Consider the following 15,919-nt stretch of genomic DNA (forward strand, 5'->3'; position numbering starts at 1 on the left):
CGAACCGACCGGGTCGATGGAGCCTGCTGAACCGACCGGGTCGACAGAACCTGCCGAACCGACCGGGTCGATGGAACCTGCAGGGTCGACAGAACCTGCTGAACCGACCGGGTCGATGGAACCGACCGGGTCGATGGAACCTGCTGAACCGACCGGGTCGACGGAACCGACCGGGTCGACGGAACCTGCAGGGTCGACAGAACCTGCCGAACCGACCGGGTCGACGGAACCGACCGGGTCGATGGAGCCTGCTGAACCGACCGGGTCGACGGAACCTGCAGGGTCGACAGAACCTGCCGAACCGACCGGGTCGACGGAACCTGCAGGGTCGACAGAACCTGCCGAACCGACCGGGTCGACGGAACCGACCGGGTCGATGGAACCGACCGGGTCGATGGAACCTGCCGAACCTGCCGAGCCGACCGGGTCGACGGAACCGACCGGGTCGATGGAACCTGCCGAGCCGACCGGGTCGACGGAACCGACCGGGTCGACGGAACCCGCGGAACCGACCGGGTCGATGGAACCTGCCGAGCCGACCGGGTCGACGGAACCGACCGGGTCGACGGAACCTGCTGAACCGACCGGGTCGACGGAACCTGCAGGGTCGACAGAACCTGCCGAACCGACCGGGTCGACGGAACCTGCAGGGTCGACAGAACCTGCCGAACCGACCGGGTCGACGGAACCGACCGGGTCGACGGAACCCGCGGAACCGACCGGGTCGACGGAACCTGCCGAGCCGACCGGGTTCTGTCACGAGTGACACGGTGAGACAACAGGCGAGTGAGGATCCAAATGCAGTTTTTAGAGTTTTAATCGGCCAATACACGAAACAGAAAAACAGTCAGGCAGGCAACACAAGGCAGAACACAGAACGAACAGGCAATGGGAACATCGAACAGAAACACACTACATACCAACACCAACAACGACCAACAACATTGAAGTGAACAGACAGAGTATATATGGTGAACGAGAACCAATCACAAAACAGAGACAGACAAGGACTAAGACAAAACACCTGGGGAAGAGAATGAATGTAATTAGTGTCCATGGTAACAGATAGGTGGGCGGGGTCAACAATTAACATCAGGGAAAGACGGCAGACAGAAACAAGGGGAAAACACAGACAGACACATTACACACAGCTTGAGGGTTTTGGTTATTGGTTACTTTCAGGTTTGCTGTTTGGATTCACTGGTTTCCTCTTTCCAAAAACATGAAGTACTTGCTTTGGTCGGTTTAAATGTCTTCTAGGAGAAAATGACTGGAAGAATATGTGTGTGTGGTGTAATATGCAGGCACTAGTATCACCCTGTTACTTGGTGCCATATGCGTTTGTTGTTTGTTTGTGTCACGTGATTGCCCCATCCACATCCAAGCCACCTCTGCCAGGGTCCTGACACACCCTGATGAGGATAACTTTAGATACTGAAGTATACTTAAGAATTAACGCACTAAAGCCTTTATGTGTGCACACTTCCATCCACATTTCACTTTCAGTAATGCTTTTTTGACCTTTGCTATTTCATAGCTTTGAAGTCTAATTATCCATATAAAGTGTGAAAACGCATAACAATAGAACAGAACAGAAAAACAGAAAAGAGGTGTATCAAATTAAATTTCGGGTGCTTCAGAGCAAGATAAAAGCTACTGGCACTATGCAATACTGCAATGAGAGAACTCATGCAGCACTAAATTGGTAGACATGTGCTCGAATCATTTAAACATTTGATACAATCAAAGAAGACAGGAACAAAGAAAAGAAGAAGGTTGATTGTGAATCTTTTCCTTTTTGGCCACTAAACAGTGATCTTTTCTTGCGTTAATGCCCACGATGCGTTGACCCTCTGTGTATGTGCAATGACCTGTTGGCTCTCTAATCCACTTTCTAATCTCACCCTAAATGGAAGCATTTTGACCCACAGTGTGGGCCATGACCCGATAGCTGCCCTTGCACCATTCTTACAGACTAAAGCAATTTCCACTGCCTTTTCAAGTCTGGATGTCATTGTGTGACTTGTGTGAAAAAGGATGCTTCTGTCCTACCTGTCTTTTTTTGAATCACGGACACACAACTCCGGCAAAAATATGCGACGGCTTGGCATATTCACCTAATCTGTTTTGTTGATTTATTCAGTGACAACACGTGATAAAAACGAAAATAAACCACATAAAAGCCATAACACTGTATACGGTAATGAGGGATGTGTCATCTAGCAGTGTTTTGGAAACAATATAAAACTAGTATATGTAAGTATGTATTTACTGTATCCAGCTTTTAGAATGAAGAAGTTTGGATGTGAATTATATTTTATACAACAGAGCTGTTGAATTCTTGAATCCGAAGGTGTTGATTAGTTTTCTGTAACAGAGCAACTCTGACAATAACGCCGTTGATACGATCTTGTCATGAATCCTCGGTCGTACCAAGCAGAGCCAAGCTACACAGCCTGCAGCTCTACAGTGTGTTTCCATGTTTTAATGTGTTTTATTTTGTTTTCATTGCCATAGGTTTTGTTTGATTCATGTGTTATCTCTGCCCATGTCTTGTCGTTGGTTGTTTCCCAAATGTGTCCTTATTTCCTGCACCTGTTTTCGGTTTACCCCTTGATTAGTGTGTTCATTTAAACCCCCATGTGTCGTCTGTTTAACACAAAGTACACATTTAGTTTCGTAACAAATTGCATCCTCCTCTCAGCTTCAGTATGTGACCTCTCTCTCTCTCTCTCTCTCTCTCTCTCTCTCTCTCTCTCTCTCTCTCTCTCTCTTTCTCTCTCCCTCTTTTTCTCTCTCTCATAAAAGCATTCTATTATTGTGCTTTTTAAAAAAGGAAATTATTTCTATAGTAAAAGCTGTAAAGCTGATGCTTCACAGAATCTAATGCTTAAAATAAATAGATTGCACTTGTCTTGTTATTTAAAAAGAAAACCTGTAATGATTGATATGATAAATGATTTCTGTTAGGAATATATATTAGAGAAACGTAAGAACGTTCATGATCGTGGGCTGTCTGTTTTCTTGTAGACATGATAAGCTGCATTTAAATTTGTGTTTTGTCTCACTAACTTCAAGAGACAAAAACAGAGTGAAAAGTGTCTTGTCTTACAGATGTAGCATAGCAGTAAATGTAACTATAAATTGTTCAAATTAGTGATGACATCATATCCAATAGGACTGAAACCATACACTCACCATCAAAGATTTCAAGCTCATCAAACTGTCTGCTGGTCTGGAAATACTCAATAGTGAAGGAGATGTTGTAGCCTGGCTCCACTTTCACCACCCAGGAGCAGGACTCAAAGTGAGGGAAGCCGCTGCCTGGGGACTGACTCAGTATCACTCCTGTTGAAGCTGTCAGTACCTCATTCATTGGACACAAAACTGGGAGGAGCAGAGAAAGAGAGAGAGAGAGAGAGAGAGAGAGAGAGAGAGAGAGAGAGAGAGAGAGAGAGAGAGAGAGAGAGAGATTACTTATGCTCAACAAGAAATTGGAGGTCATGCAGAGGAATTAGTCACTGTAGACGCAGGTCAACAGTGATGTCAAGAAAACTGAAGTTAGTATACTGTCAGTCTAATTTTAAGTAGCAATAATAAACTTCATGGGTTTCTAAATGCTATATGAGAAAGCCAGCAGCCGAGCCTCTGTACAACTTAGAATCAATTTAAGTTCTACCATTTTAGTACTTCAAGCAGGACCTCTGACCTGGAAAAAATAAAAGAATATTTGACAAATTCATGTGAGACTCTGTTCTCATCATGATGTGTGTGTGTATGTGTGTGTGTGTGTGTGTGTACTGAGGTTTGGAAGTCAGAAGTCGGATATATATATATATATATGTGTGTGTGTGTGTGTATGTGTGTGTGTGTGTGTGTGTGTGTGTGTGTGTGTGTGTGTGTGTGTGTGTGTGTGTGTATGCACAAGTCTCCCTGTTGTCTGAACTGATTATTCATTTATCCATTAGTGTGTTTAGTTATAAAAGTGCATAGCTTCCCAGACATATTTCCAGAAAAGGATTAACTGGCATATCATATGTGGAGCTCATTTCTGTGACCTTCTTACAAGTCTCTTTGGCCTGTGATGAAACAGGAGTCATACTGTGCCAAAGCATAACTGGATTCTCAATTCTGATTGATTAGAAACCACTGAATAATTTCCTGTAACAACACAAAACTTAGATCGTGTGGATTATATTAAAGCACTCATTCTAATACAAAGGGGCTTGCATAGTGGATGCACTATACAGACAAATAAAAACAACCAAAAAAAACCCCCAACCTGTGTTATTAATTATTATTGATCATTAATTTAATCGATAATAATTTTATTGATTAGTAATTATTGTTATATTGAAGTTTTTTGGATTCGCCAGTGTCAGTGTTTGTAACAGTCGGAGAAAAAGCTTTAACTTTATGTTTTCATACACATGAAAATAGACAAAAAGTATTATGGTTTCCTAGTAACAAGACAAACTGCTTTTTTTTACAGAGAGAGAGAGAGAGAGAGAGAGAGAGAGAGAGAGAGAGAGAGAGAGAGAATAGAGAGAGAGTGAAGAAATGACTGTTTATAGTACAGTAGCTATAGTGATAACTGGAACTTACCTCGATGTGTCATCCTTTAATAAGTAAAGATATATAATTGATGGCCAGCTGCTGTGGTATAGGAGTAATAAAACACTTTACAGGAAGTAGTGCTATAAATTTAGAGTAGTAACGGCACCACACCACCCCATCATTGATTATTTTGCTGCACCTTCTGTCATGCTTTATTACTTACAGTCCATGCAGCACCCCAAACTATTATATACTGTACAGACATGACACTTGTTCAGTGCACTTGTGAGACCAGGACACTTTCCCACATTTATCTTTTGAATGATCAGGCTTTATGCAGAGTCTGATCTCATTATTCCACATGGGTATTAGCATGTCTCTTATTTACACTCTGGCTGTCTGAATAAATAACAACACGGAAGGATAAAGCCTCACCTCTGAAATGTTTTTAATATTCCATTTCATTTCTCTTGTCACAGACACTCTAAACTATATTCTCTGAAGCAAACTAGAAGCCAAAAAACAAAACCAAAAAAAAAAAACATTAAGATTAAATATTCATGATACCTGGATTTTGGAAATGAACTATGGATTTTCCATTTCTTTACTCTCCAAATAAATCTACTGGAGCTACAGAGTTTGAATGGTGTGAGTGTGATTGAGTTACCGCTTTGGTCTCAACATGTTTGGAAAAGGTTTAGGGTACAATAGACTGTTGGCTTATAATTCCTTTCATCTACTTATGTGTGTAAATAAAGGAATGCAAATATTGATCTCATAAGTTTAGAAGAGAGAAAAGACTAAATGCTCTATTAAATCCAATCACTGACCTGTGCATCTTCCTTCAAATAATGACCATTTTTTGCATGACAGCTGCACAGATGTCAAGTTTCAGGATAGTCCTGATCTTATTATGCTGACAGAACAGTGCATTTATATCCACGCTTGCTGTCCACATGTGAGCGCATGAGTTAATAAAAAATGTAAAATATCTTTTTAAAAATGGCAGTAAATGATTCCTACATTTTGGATAAACTTTGCTTTGTAGAGTAGAAATATTTGAAACCTTCACATCTCTCTCACTCTTTCTCTCTCACTATACCTCGCTCTCTGTCTCTCACTCTCTCTAGCTCTCACTCACTCTCTCTCTCTCTCTCTCTCTCTCACACTCTCTCACTCTCTCTCCCTCACTGAACACTTGCTCTCGCACTCTCTCTCTCTTTACCTTGCTCATTCGCTCTCTCTCTCTCTCTCTCTCTCTCTCTCTCTCTCTCTCTCTCTCTCTCTCTCTCTCTCTCGCTCTCTCTAAATATAAGCAAAGATATATATATAAAAAAAATCATAATGTGTACTTTACTGCCTATGTGCAGTTAACTTAAAACAACAATAAAACCTCTCTACTGCACTTAAACAGCATTTATGCCTGTCCCAGCACATTATAACTGGATTTCACCTTTCCATTTACAACACTTTGATAACTTTGGTATTACTGTGTGCATCCACTTAATATCTCCTGCTTGAAATATTCTTTTCCAAGAGTCATCCTTTGTAAGGTGAAATGTGAATTGTACCTTTTTAAAATAACACTCACTCAAGCTTATTACTGGAACAAATTCACCCACAAGAAATAATCCAACTATCCATACCATATGTTCCACAAGAGTCTACATTCAATTTCCAAATCTGGTGCTTTTATCTTTCTTTTTCGTTTTCGGTAATACTGTGTGACGGACGATGCCACTTTGAACGTAAAACTCAAATACCCATATTAGAGATTGATAAGATATTCATTAAAAAGCATAATTTTAAATAAATATCATCATGTCATTGGAATGGATGCAAATCAGCCATATTTTGCTGTAAGCTTAAAAGGTGTTTAATTGTAAAAAAAAAAAAAAAAAAGAAAAGAAATAAAGAAAATAAAGAAAAAAAAGAACAAAAGGACAAAAAAAAGAAAAAAAGAAAAGATAATTAAATTAGAAAAATGTTATATTTAGCATCATACAAACTGAACACTGATTATGGAGTAAGAACATTATTAAGTGTTCCTCTTTGGGCAGATCCGAGCAGCTTTCATGTACTAGTGTGCTGAGCAAATATCGTGCCCAGGCAAGCGTACTGCGCTGACACATCTCATTTATGAGAGTCAAATACAGAGGCATATGAACCTGTACAGCTCATGGGGATATAAAATGTGCAAAAGGTTTCATTAAATCACTGAGATAATAATAGTGGCATACAGATGCTCATGCTTTCCCATCATCTCGGCATAAAGAAAGATGTTTTTCAGGTAAGCATCAGACACATGATTCAGAACCACAATATTTACTACATACAGTATGTTTGTATGAGTTTGTCTGTGTTGTTTACACTGATGTGGTGACTATGCATAAAATTTACTAGACGCGAACCAGGAATTACATAAGCAGTGGGCATAGTATTGCATAAAATACACAGTAAACACGTACACTAATAACTACTCGCCGGATCTCATGCTAATGATTACAGCTGGAAAACTGTTTTCATTTGGAAAACCATATTAAGACATATTATAATTTGTAAATTATGATTCAGCCATGACCTCGGCCTATAGTACAGATTTGATGTAGATTAGGTATTCAGCATAAATTACAATTCCTGGCACATAAATTGGACGTCCTTTAGCCTTTTCTGTATGCATCTAAGATGACCGCTAATTAACATTTTCCACTAAGAAAGGGTCATCAACTTTACTTTGATTTGAAAACTGTGGACAGAAAAAAAAATGACAACAATTACAGGATGTGTATAGACAAATGAACATGACACATTTAGTTTCCCTGTGTCAAATTCAAAAGAGATGTGTCTCATCTGGCACCAGTCAAAATATGGCACTAGTCATGTTTTGATCATGTACCTTCAACTACCTTCAAGAGTTATTCCCATCCTCAATTTTTGAACGCATTGTTTACAATCGATTCGGCAGCATTTGTCACGTGTGACTCATTTGATATGGATTCTCTTACCACTGCTATGTTGATATCACAACTTATCTCCTTTCCTCCCTCAGATACCACGGCGTCTGCTCGGATCTCAGCATATCGGACATACCGTACCATTATGAATGACAGCTCGTCAGCTGAAACTCAATCCCAGCAAAACTGAATTGCTGGTCATCCCAGGTGATTCATCCCCAGATCAGGATCTCACAATATCCATGCCCAACTCTCTGATCTTCCCTTTGGCCAATGCTCACAACCTTGGTGTAACCATGGACAACCAGCTGTCCTTTTTCTGGCATGTTCCTAATATGACACGCTCTTGTCCTTTTTGTCTCTACATCATCAAAAGGATTCTGACATTTTTATCCACACAGGCTGCTCAAGTGTTTGTTCAGTCTCTTGTCATTTCGATACTGGCCAACTGCAAGTCACTGCTAGCAGGTCTACCTCTGAACGCAATTCGTCCACAGCAAATGCAGCTGCCTAAGTTCTTAAACACCACTCTACTGCTGCACTCCATCCACTGGCTTCCGTTAGCTGCAAGCATCAGATTCAAAACACTGACGCTGGCCTACAATTCCAAAAAATGGACCAGCTCCATCTTACCTCAAAGCCCTTAATCACTACTCAAACTGCATCATGTTCCCACACATCTACAGTACCAGCACTGCTCAACTCGTCCCACCATCTCTTCACCATCTCAGCCTAGTCACTATCTTTCTTCAAACTACAGGTGAAGATCTACCTCTTCCTGAAACACTTAAACCAGTGCTTAATTTTCCTTGTTTGATTTATGCATAAAAAAAAAAGCTTCCCAACTGAGTTCTAAGCTGATCACAAGTCTGTGACCAGGTGACTCAGTGTTGATGTTGATGCAAAACACTTTCAGCCATATGTTGGATATAATTGGCCATATATTAGATATAAAATCTACACATATGTACACATGTGAGTTCCATTAAGTCGATGGCCAGCTGTAAGGAAATATGTGACTCAGGTTACTGAGGTTTATAAAACTGTTGAAAACACCAGGCAGGAAACAATATCCACACTCTGAACACACCTTTATTTATTTAGCTTCTGCAGCAGTGACATGTATTGCTTTCTATTGATTTCACCACAGGAGGTCTTTTAGCTCTGTGGTACACTACTAAGTTAGATGTTAAGCTCTGTGTAGTATATGTGATGGCAAAGGTGGTATAAGGGAGAAAGACTATTAAAGTTCAGTAAATCATCAACTGTTAGAATTGTTATCTGGGCTTATTTGTTAGCTACGGATGGAATAAGGAGTCAGTGTAGGTGTACCTAGTTTAACTAAAGTATCATTAAAAAAGAAATAAACACTCAGGCTAATTAATGTTCATGCTAAATGATTTTTAATTACATAACATTGGTTAGGGATGTGACAATGCCTAAGTTAATGGCTTGTTAATGCTAATTAAATAATGTCAGCACTAATGTAACCGATCTCTCTGTTTATCCATTGGAATTTCTCTTTTTAACTATCTGCAGTTAGGATTTGTCTTCAACAGATTTTAAGACAAAACCTGGCAAGCCTAAAGCATTCCACTTTTTCCCTCCGTTGCCATGGCAGTGTGACGGCTAGCACTGCTTTGCTGCTCAGTTGAACACCAATCCATGAGTCTGGAGAGATTTGGGGGGTGTTTGCATGGGCAAACCTCAGTGTCACTGTGACTGCAATGCTCATAGGTACAGTAGCTCAGCTGCATAAAATGCAATTCAGAAATATTCAAGCAATGTTAATTCCCAATCCTATTCTCTGGACACAATGTTTTTCCTTGGACAATGCATTACCAATGTTTCTTTGGAAGATACATGTATCTGGGGCTGTGTGTGTGTGTGTGTGTGTGTGTGTGTGTGTGTGTGTGTGTGTGTGTGTGTGTGTGTGTGTGTGTGTGTGTGTGTGTGTGTACTGTGAGTCAGGAAAAGCGGAGGTCCTTTCTGTTAGTCAGAGATAGCAAACAGAAAGCACTGATGACCTGGAGGGAGATGAGAAATCAGGAGAATGATGAGAGTGTACAGTGAGACACTGTGGAGCGTGATATGGGGTTCAGCTGCAGCCTAGCTATCTCTTGCATTTCAATGAGTAGTGCCTCTTTCTCCTCTCACCCCCTTCCTGTTTCTACTCTCCCACTCCTTTTCTGTTTGTGTACTAGCTTTTTTCCTGTTGTCTTTTCTTTCCTAAAACCACATGACTTAGCTGGTTAGATGGAACAATCTTCTTTGATGTGCTTTTTTTTGTCAATGCTCAACAAGAACCACCAACAGCAACCTTTATTCAATATACTCTCTTCCTTAAAATTACTAAAAACCAAACCGAGAACTGAAGAGCCCTTGAAAACGTCCTAACCTTTATACACACTGTATCACCCCTGCTCTTCTGAAGCTTTGCCTTTATAAAGTATCTGACAACTGAATGTAATGTGTGTCACATGGCCATGATGCCCTTCAATATAAAGCCCTATTCACATAGCTGGCATGATTAGCTGTCACTATCCCCTAATTAATGATAAGAAGAATTTCTCCAGTTTAAGTCAAGCTTTCTGGAGTGAAGGGTGAGGAGGTCATGTTTAAGGCTAAAGAAAAGCAAATCAGACACTCCTACTTCTCTCTCATGCTCCTGTCCCTTCCACCCTTTGTTTCTTGTAATACCCGCCTATGCTAGAACTACTAATTATTCCTGTCTGTAATTAGTCACATTTATTAGGTGTCTCTTCTGTAGGACTTCATCAGTCCAACCACCTTTTATACACATGCTGAGGGAGAACAACCACAGTAAGAGAAAGTCTGTGTCTTAGTGAAGATACTGGTATCTGAGGCTTTTTGTTTGTGTGTGTGTGTGTGTGTGTGTGTGTTTGTGTGTGTATGTGTGTGTGTGTGTGTGTGTGTGCGTGTGTGTGCGTGTGTATATGTGTGTGTATTTGTGTGCGTGTGTATGTGTGTGCATGTGTGTGCGTGTGTGTGTGTGTGTGTGCGTGTGTGTATGTGTGTGCGTGTGTGTGTGTGTGTGCGTGTGTGTGCGTGTGTACGTGTGTGTATGTGCGTGTGTGTATGTGTGCGTGTGCGTGTGTGTGTGTGTGTGTGTGTGTGTGTGTGTGTGTGTGTGTGTGTGTGTGTGTGTTTGTGTGTGTGTGTGTGTGTGTGTGTGTGTGTGTGTGTGTGTGTGTGTGTATATATGTGTGTGTATTTGTGTGAGTGTGTATGTGTGTGAATGTGTGTGCGTGTATGAGTGTGTGTGTGTTCTGGTGTTGTAGGTGTGGTATGTGTGTGCGTGTGTGTGTGTGGGTGTGCGTGGTGTGTGCGTGTGTACGTGTGGGTACTGGTGGCGTGTGGGTAGGTGTGTCGTGTGCGTGTGTTGTGTGTTGTGTGTGTGTGGATTGTGGTGTATTTGTGTGCGTGTTGTGTGTGTGTGTGGTGTGGTGTGTGGTGTACTGTGTGATGTGTAGTGTGTGTATGTGTGTGTATTTGTGTGGCGTGTGTATGGTGGGTGCAATGATGGTGGTGTGTGTTTGAGTGTGTGTGTGTGTGTGCGTGTGTGTATGTGTGTGCGTGTGTGTATGTGTGTGCGTGTGTGTGTGTGCATGTGTGTATGTGTGTGCGTGTGTGTATGTGTGTGCGTGTGTGTGTGTGCATGTGTGTATGTGTGTGCGTGTGTATGTGTGTTTGTGTGTGTATGTGTGTGCGTGTGTACGTTTGTGTATGTGCGTGTGTGTATGTGTGCGTGTGTGTGTGTGTATGTGTGCGTGTGTGTGTGTGTGTGTGTGTGTGTGTGTGTGTGTGTGTGTGTGTGTGTGTGTGTGTTTTATAGTATAGTATTTTATTTGGCAAAATCTTGCACTTTAAAGATTTATAAATCTATAAAAAAAAGCTTACTAGTCCATCTTATGAGAATAAATTGATGCTGAATCATATACAGTAATCTATACATTTAAAAAATGGACTTCACAGCAATTCTTTATTAATTAATCTGAATTATTCATGAGTGCTTCCTATAAATAATTCATGCTTATTTGGTATACTGTGGACAACCAAAGTCAGTTGACAGAAGTCTACACTGTGTAATTCTACACTGAACTACTGGGTGTGCACGATCATGGCACTGAATGCAAGTACTCTTGTACATAACAAGTAATTGTAGTTCATTTAAATTACTTATTCTACTAAGCAGAAGCAGTCGAAATTGTCATTTGAATGAAAGCTCCAGAATGAGCACATCCTCATATCCTCTTCTAAATCAGGAGAGGAAGATGATGATGTAGAAGAAGGAGCAGCTATAAAATGCTCATCAGAAGAACCACATTAGCAGACATTTATTGTAGACAGGATTTCTGAGGATTTCTCCATGATGCCCTGCCATGCAGCTTAACTGGGTTAAGGTCATGCGACTGGGCAGGTCAGTCCATTCAAGATAGCTTTCTTTTCATTACTCTCTAAACACTTCTTGAAAACCACTGAAGTGTGTCTGTAGTCACTACTCAGACTACTCAGACACTACTAAAAAAACTAAACAGGCATGTAACATGTTTCAAATAGGATACCAAATCCTTACCATCACAAGAAGGTGGAGGTCCTTCAAACTCCAGGTGCGTGCCCAGACGGCAGGTTAAGATGCTGTTCCCGTTGAGGTGATACCCTGGTAAACATCTGTAACGCACTATATCACCTACAAAGAGTCAGAGAATAAAACGTTAAACATTCTGGCTTTGAAATTTCGATTCGGATCTCAGTGCAAGCCTGGCACACTTAATAGACAATCAGCTCCACAAATAGATCAGACTGCACAGATCAACAGCAGCAATGACTGGTAATTTCTGTCTTGCCCAAGGCTTAATGAAGTGCATTTCCTATCACTGTCTGATATAATGACCGTAAGGATACAAGGAGGGACAAAAGGACAAAGGGAGACTTGACATGCCTGCGCTGCAGTGTAATTAGGGAAACAGCACAGCACAGTTTTCATTCTAACCTCACCTGAGAATGCAGAATAGAGATTATGCATGAACTTAGTAACAGTTGCAGAGCAGAAAAAGAAAATAATACACAGGGTATGTTACGCTAATTGTATGTATAAACAAATTAAATGGATTTAACGGCATATTTATAATATATCCTTTAATTCAGAAAGTGACAACAGACTAGCGAAGAGAGGATAATGGTGTGTGTGTGTGTGTGTGTTTGTGTGTGTGTGTGTGTGTGTGTGTGTGTTTACTGCTAAGACAACAGTCTTTGCTAAAGCAGTGAATTAAGCTAATGTAGTGCATAATCAATGATCAAAACAGCAGAGAATCAGAGCGAGTTAGTGCAAGAGATAGAATTGTTGTTTAAACCTCCACGGAGTCCTGATTGCATGATTATGATTTGCATCGGCCTTTGCAGAGAGTCCTTTACATGAGCTGTTTAGTTAAGACCCGGTACCGCACTCTTGTAGTCTTATTGTTTCTTTACTCAGAATAAAATGAGTTTGTTGAAATGATTAATTTTACATAAAAAACACCTTAAATGTGCAAATAGGAAACATCAAAGGATGTTGCTTTGCATATTGAGTGGCACGTACGTAGTGTTTTAACCACTCGGGTGATCCTGAGCTCGGGTCAATTTCCATGCAGAGTTTACTGGGTTTTCCCTGGGTCTCATGCCAGTAGAAAGGTAGCTACTGTACACTACATTTGCCTAAGTACGCAAGAGTGTGCGATTGTGTGTCCGTAGACTGCCCTATGATGGACTGGTTCGAATTCAAGGTGGATTTAATTGTCATGCTCAGTGTTCCCAGCATAACATTTGGATTCACCACGTTACGGAACAAGATAAATGGAACAATAAAAGATTTGCAGTTAACTTATTCTCATATGAAAAATCAATTAACAAATAAGTTTGAAAATTTTTGTTTGATGTTTTTTTCTCTTTTTATTACAAAGTGTAACCGACACCTACAGTAAGAAACTAGGAAAAACTCGTGAACCGTTGCGCAATTTTGAAGCATTAAACACAATGGCAGTCGTCAACAAACTCCTATGAAACAGTTATTCTCTCAAAATAAATGACTGTCATCAAATGAAACGTCTATGAATAATGCTCCATTTTACTAAACAAGTGCATTCTGTGCAACTGGGATGATTAAAACCGGGCTTATAAGCAGAATTACAGAATAGCAAAAAAGAAAGAAATATAGGATAATCATGCTGTTTTAAGCATGACAATGAGATAACCTGTTTTGAATTCGGTATGAACCAATTCTCCAGCTCTGGCAATGAATCAGCATATGAGCACAGCCCTCTGGGATTTGTTGTGTTGGCGGTGAAGCAGCTTTCCCTCCTCAAAGTGAGTTCTGGAGGAGGGAGTGTGTTAGTGCTGAGGGAGGTGTGTGTGTGTGTGTGTGTGTGTGTGTGTGTGTGTGTGTGTGTGTGTGTGGCTGCTTCTGCTATTCTGGGAACATTATTAATGAGAGGCGCTCAAGCCTGAAAATGAACTGGCAGTCTGCTTCTATGTTCAAAATGTTCTGTGTACATTGGCAAAGGCCACACAGTCATATGCCTCACATGCTCAAGCCTGGCACCCTTAATATTATGGTCTGGATGAGAAAGAGATGAGCACAAACCTATTTTGAACTCTTTGCTGGCCATCAGGATTTCTGCATTGGGGATGATGGGAGGGGGCAAGCAGAACTGGAGTCTGTAGGCTGGAATGAGAGAAAGGCAGGAAAAAAGCTACAGTGTAAATGAACTGAAGAAACCTTTTGCTTTAATGTGAAAGTAGGAAGGCAGAAACACCTTGGTAGTTGATCTTGAAAAGTCCGCCTTTTTCCGAGTTGCTGCGGAAGCGTACGAGTATCTGATTGGATGTGCTGCTGGGTGGGTCATTTGGTTCACCATCTGTAAATACGCCAAGCTTCCGTGCGTTCTCCTGTGGTCCGTCCCTGCGGAGAAAGAAGTGACGCGATTCAGTTTACCTAAGCAGCGGAATTCTCCTAAGTTCTCCTAAATTCCAACTTGCAATGCTCCATTCTATCTGATCTGATATATAGCATTTTTATAAATGGAGTTCATATCCAGCCACATGAATTTCTCTGCAGATTAACGGCTGCACGTTGTGGGAGTATGCTCTATAGCCTCCGAATTCTCAATCTTGGCTCCTGCTGGCTAGAACGGAGCGCTGAATTACTTTAGGAACTTACCCCTATCTTTCACATCTCTCCATGCAGCTGGGGCAATTTGGCCATTTCCCGATCTCAATTTCAACTACAGTCAGTCAGTTTAAAAACCATCTGTTGGTGTCTCTCTGAGTGTGTGCTAGAGATTACACTCTCTACTGTGCATTCAGAAGAGCCTTTCTGGCTGGAGGATTGCTGTGTGGCTGCAGCATTCATGCTGCCAGGATGAAGCTTTTCCCTGGCTGTCTTACCAACACTTCCAACACTCAGAAAAGGACATTTAATTACATCACACCTTAGTTTGTTGTAAACATGACTAAATGCTGTCCTACATTGAGGTACTACAAGGGCATTGTATTGATAATGTACCCTGGAAAAGCAAGATTAATCAAATGAGGGCCAATGCTTCCTAGTTTAAGAAACAAACAAACACATATTGTCCCTTACTCTTATAGGAAAATGATCATAGATAATGTAGCAGTGTTTAATTTTGCTACCACAGCCATTTTTAACGATTCAATGTTTTAATGAATGGCCATCTGTTGTTTATTGTATTTTTTTAAGGCAATACACACAGTTAGTCTTTACTATTTACACTTGCATTTAACATTGTGGAACATTTCTAAGAAAAATGGTTGATGCCGGTGTCTATTATAACTTTTTCTTTTATCATGTAAATATTGGCTTCCTGAACATCCAAAGCTGTTAAGTTCCTATAATAATAACCTCCACTCTTCAGGGAAGACCTTTTACTTGTCTTTGGAGTATAGTGGTAGGGCTTTTTGCTCATTCAGGCATAAGAGCACCGGTGAGTACTAATGTGGGGCTAAAAGGTGCATGGTGCAATTCATCCCAAATGTGTTCAGAGGGTATAGGATCACGGCTCTGTGGAGGTCACATGCGTTCTTCCACTTCAAGGTTAGCAAACAGTGTCTTCATGGATCTCACTTTGTGCACAGGAGCATTGTCATGCTGGGACATGTTTCAGTTAGGCCACTGAGTTCAAAGAGAAGGCACATCTTGTTATAGTACACAAAATATTCTAGACATTTTTTTCAGGAAGACCAACATATGGTTGTGATAGTCAGGTGTCTACAGAACTACTCATCATTAACTTTGTGCTACTCTTTTTCACTTTAGCTTGAAGTTAATAAGACAATAAAAATGCTCTCTCCCATGTCTCATAAATGTTTCCTTACAAAAGCTATCTCAT

The 15,919-nt window shown here is 40.9% G+C and overlaps 1 protein-coding gene across 2 annotated transcripts in view; it reads right to left on the reverse strand.

Annotated features, from left to right (window-relative positions):
• csmd2 (CUB and Sushi multiple domains 2) overlaps positions 1 to 15,919 on the reverse strand; it is a 288,152-nt gene that overhangs the window by 45,529 nt on the left and 226,704 nt on the right. For both annotated transcript variants that reach the window (XR_007139415.1, XM_047808186.1), the window contains exons 44-47: positions 14,327 to 14,472; positions 14,155 to 14,235; positions 12,109 to 12,222; positions 3,199 to 3,387 (exon numbers count right to left, since the gene is read on the reverse strand). Coding sequence is in view for 1 of the 2 variants with exons in the window: in XM_047808186.1 (XP_047664142.1) it covers positions 3,199 to 3,387; positions 12,109 to 12,222; positions 14,155 to 14,235; positions 14,327 to 14,472 (530 nt within the window). In the remaining variant the exon portion in view is untranslated. The remainder of the gene's footprint in view (positions 1 to 3,198; positions 3,388 to 12,108; positions 12,223 to 14,154; positions 14,236 to 14,326; positions 14,473 to 15,919) is intronic.

Source organism: Tachysurus fulvidraco, chromosome 24 (genome assembly GCF_022655615.1).
Source record: "Tachysurus fulvidraco isolate hzauxx_2018 chromosome 24, HZAU_PFXX_2.0, whole genome shotgun sequence".
In the NCBI taxonomy this organism is placed as follows: Eukaryota; Metazoa; Chordata; class Actinopteri; order Siluriformes; family Bagridae; genus Tachysurus; species Tachysurus fulvidraco.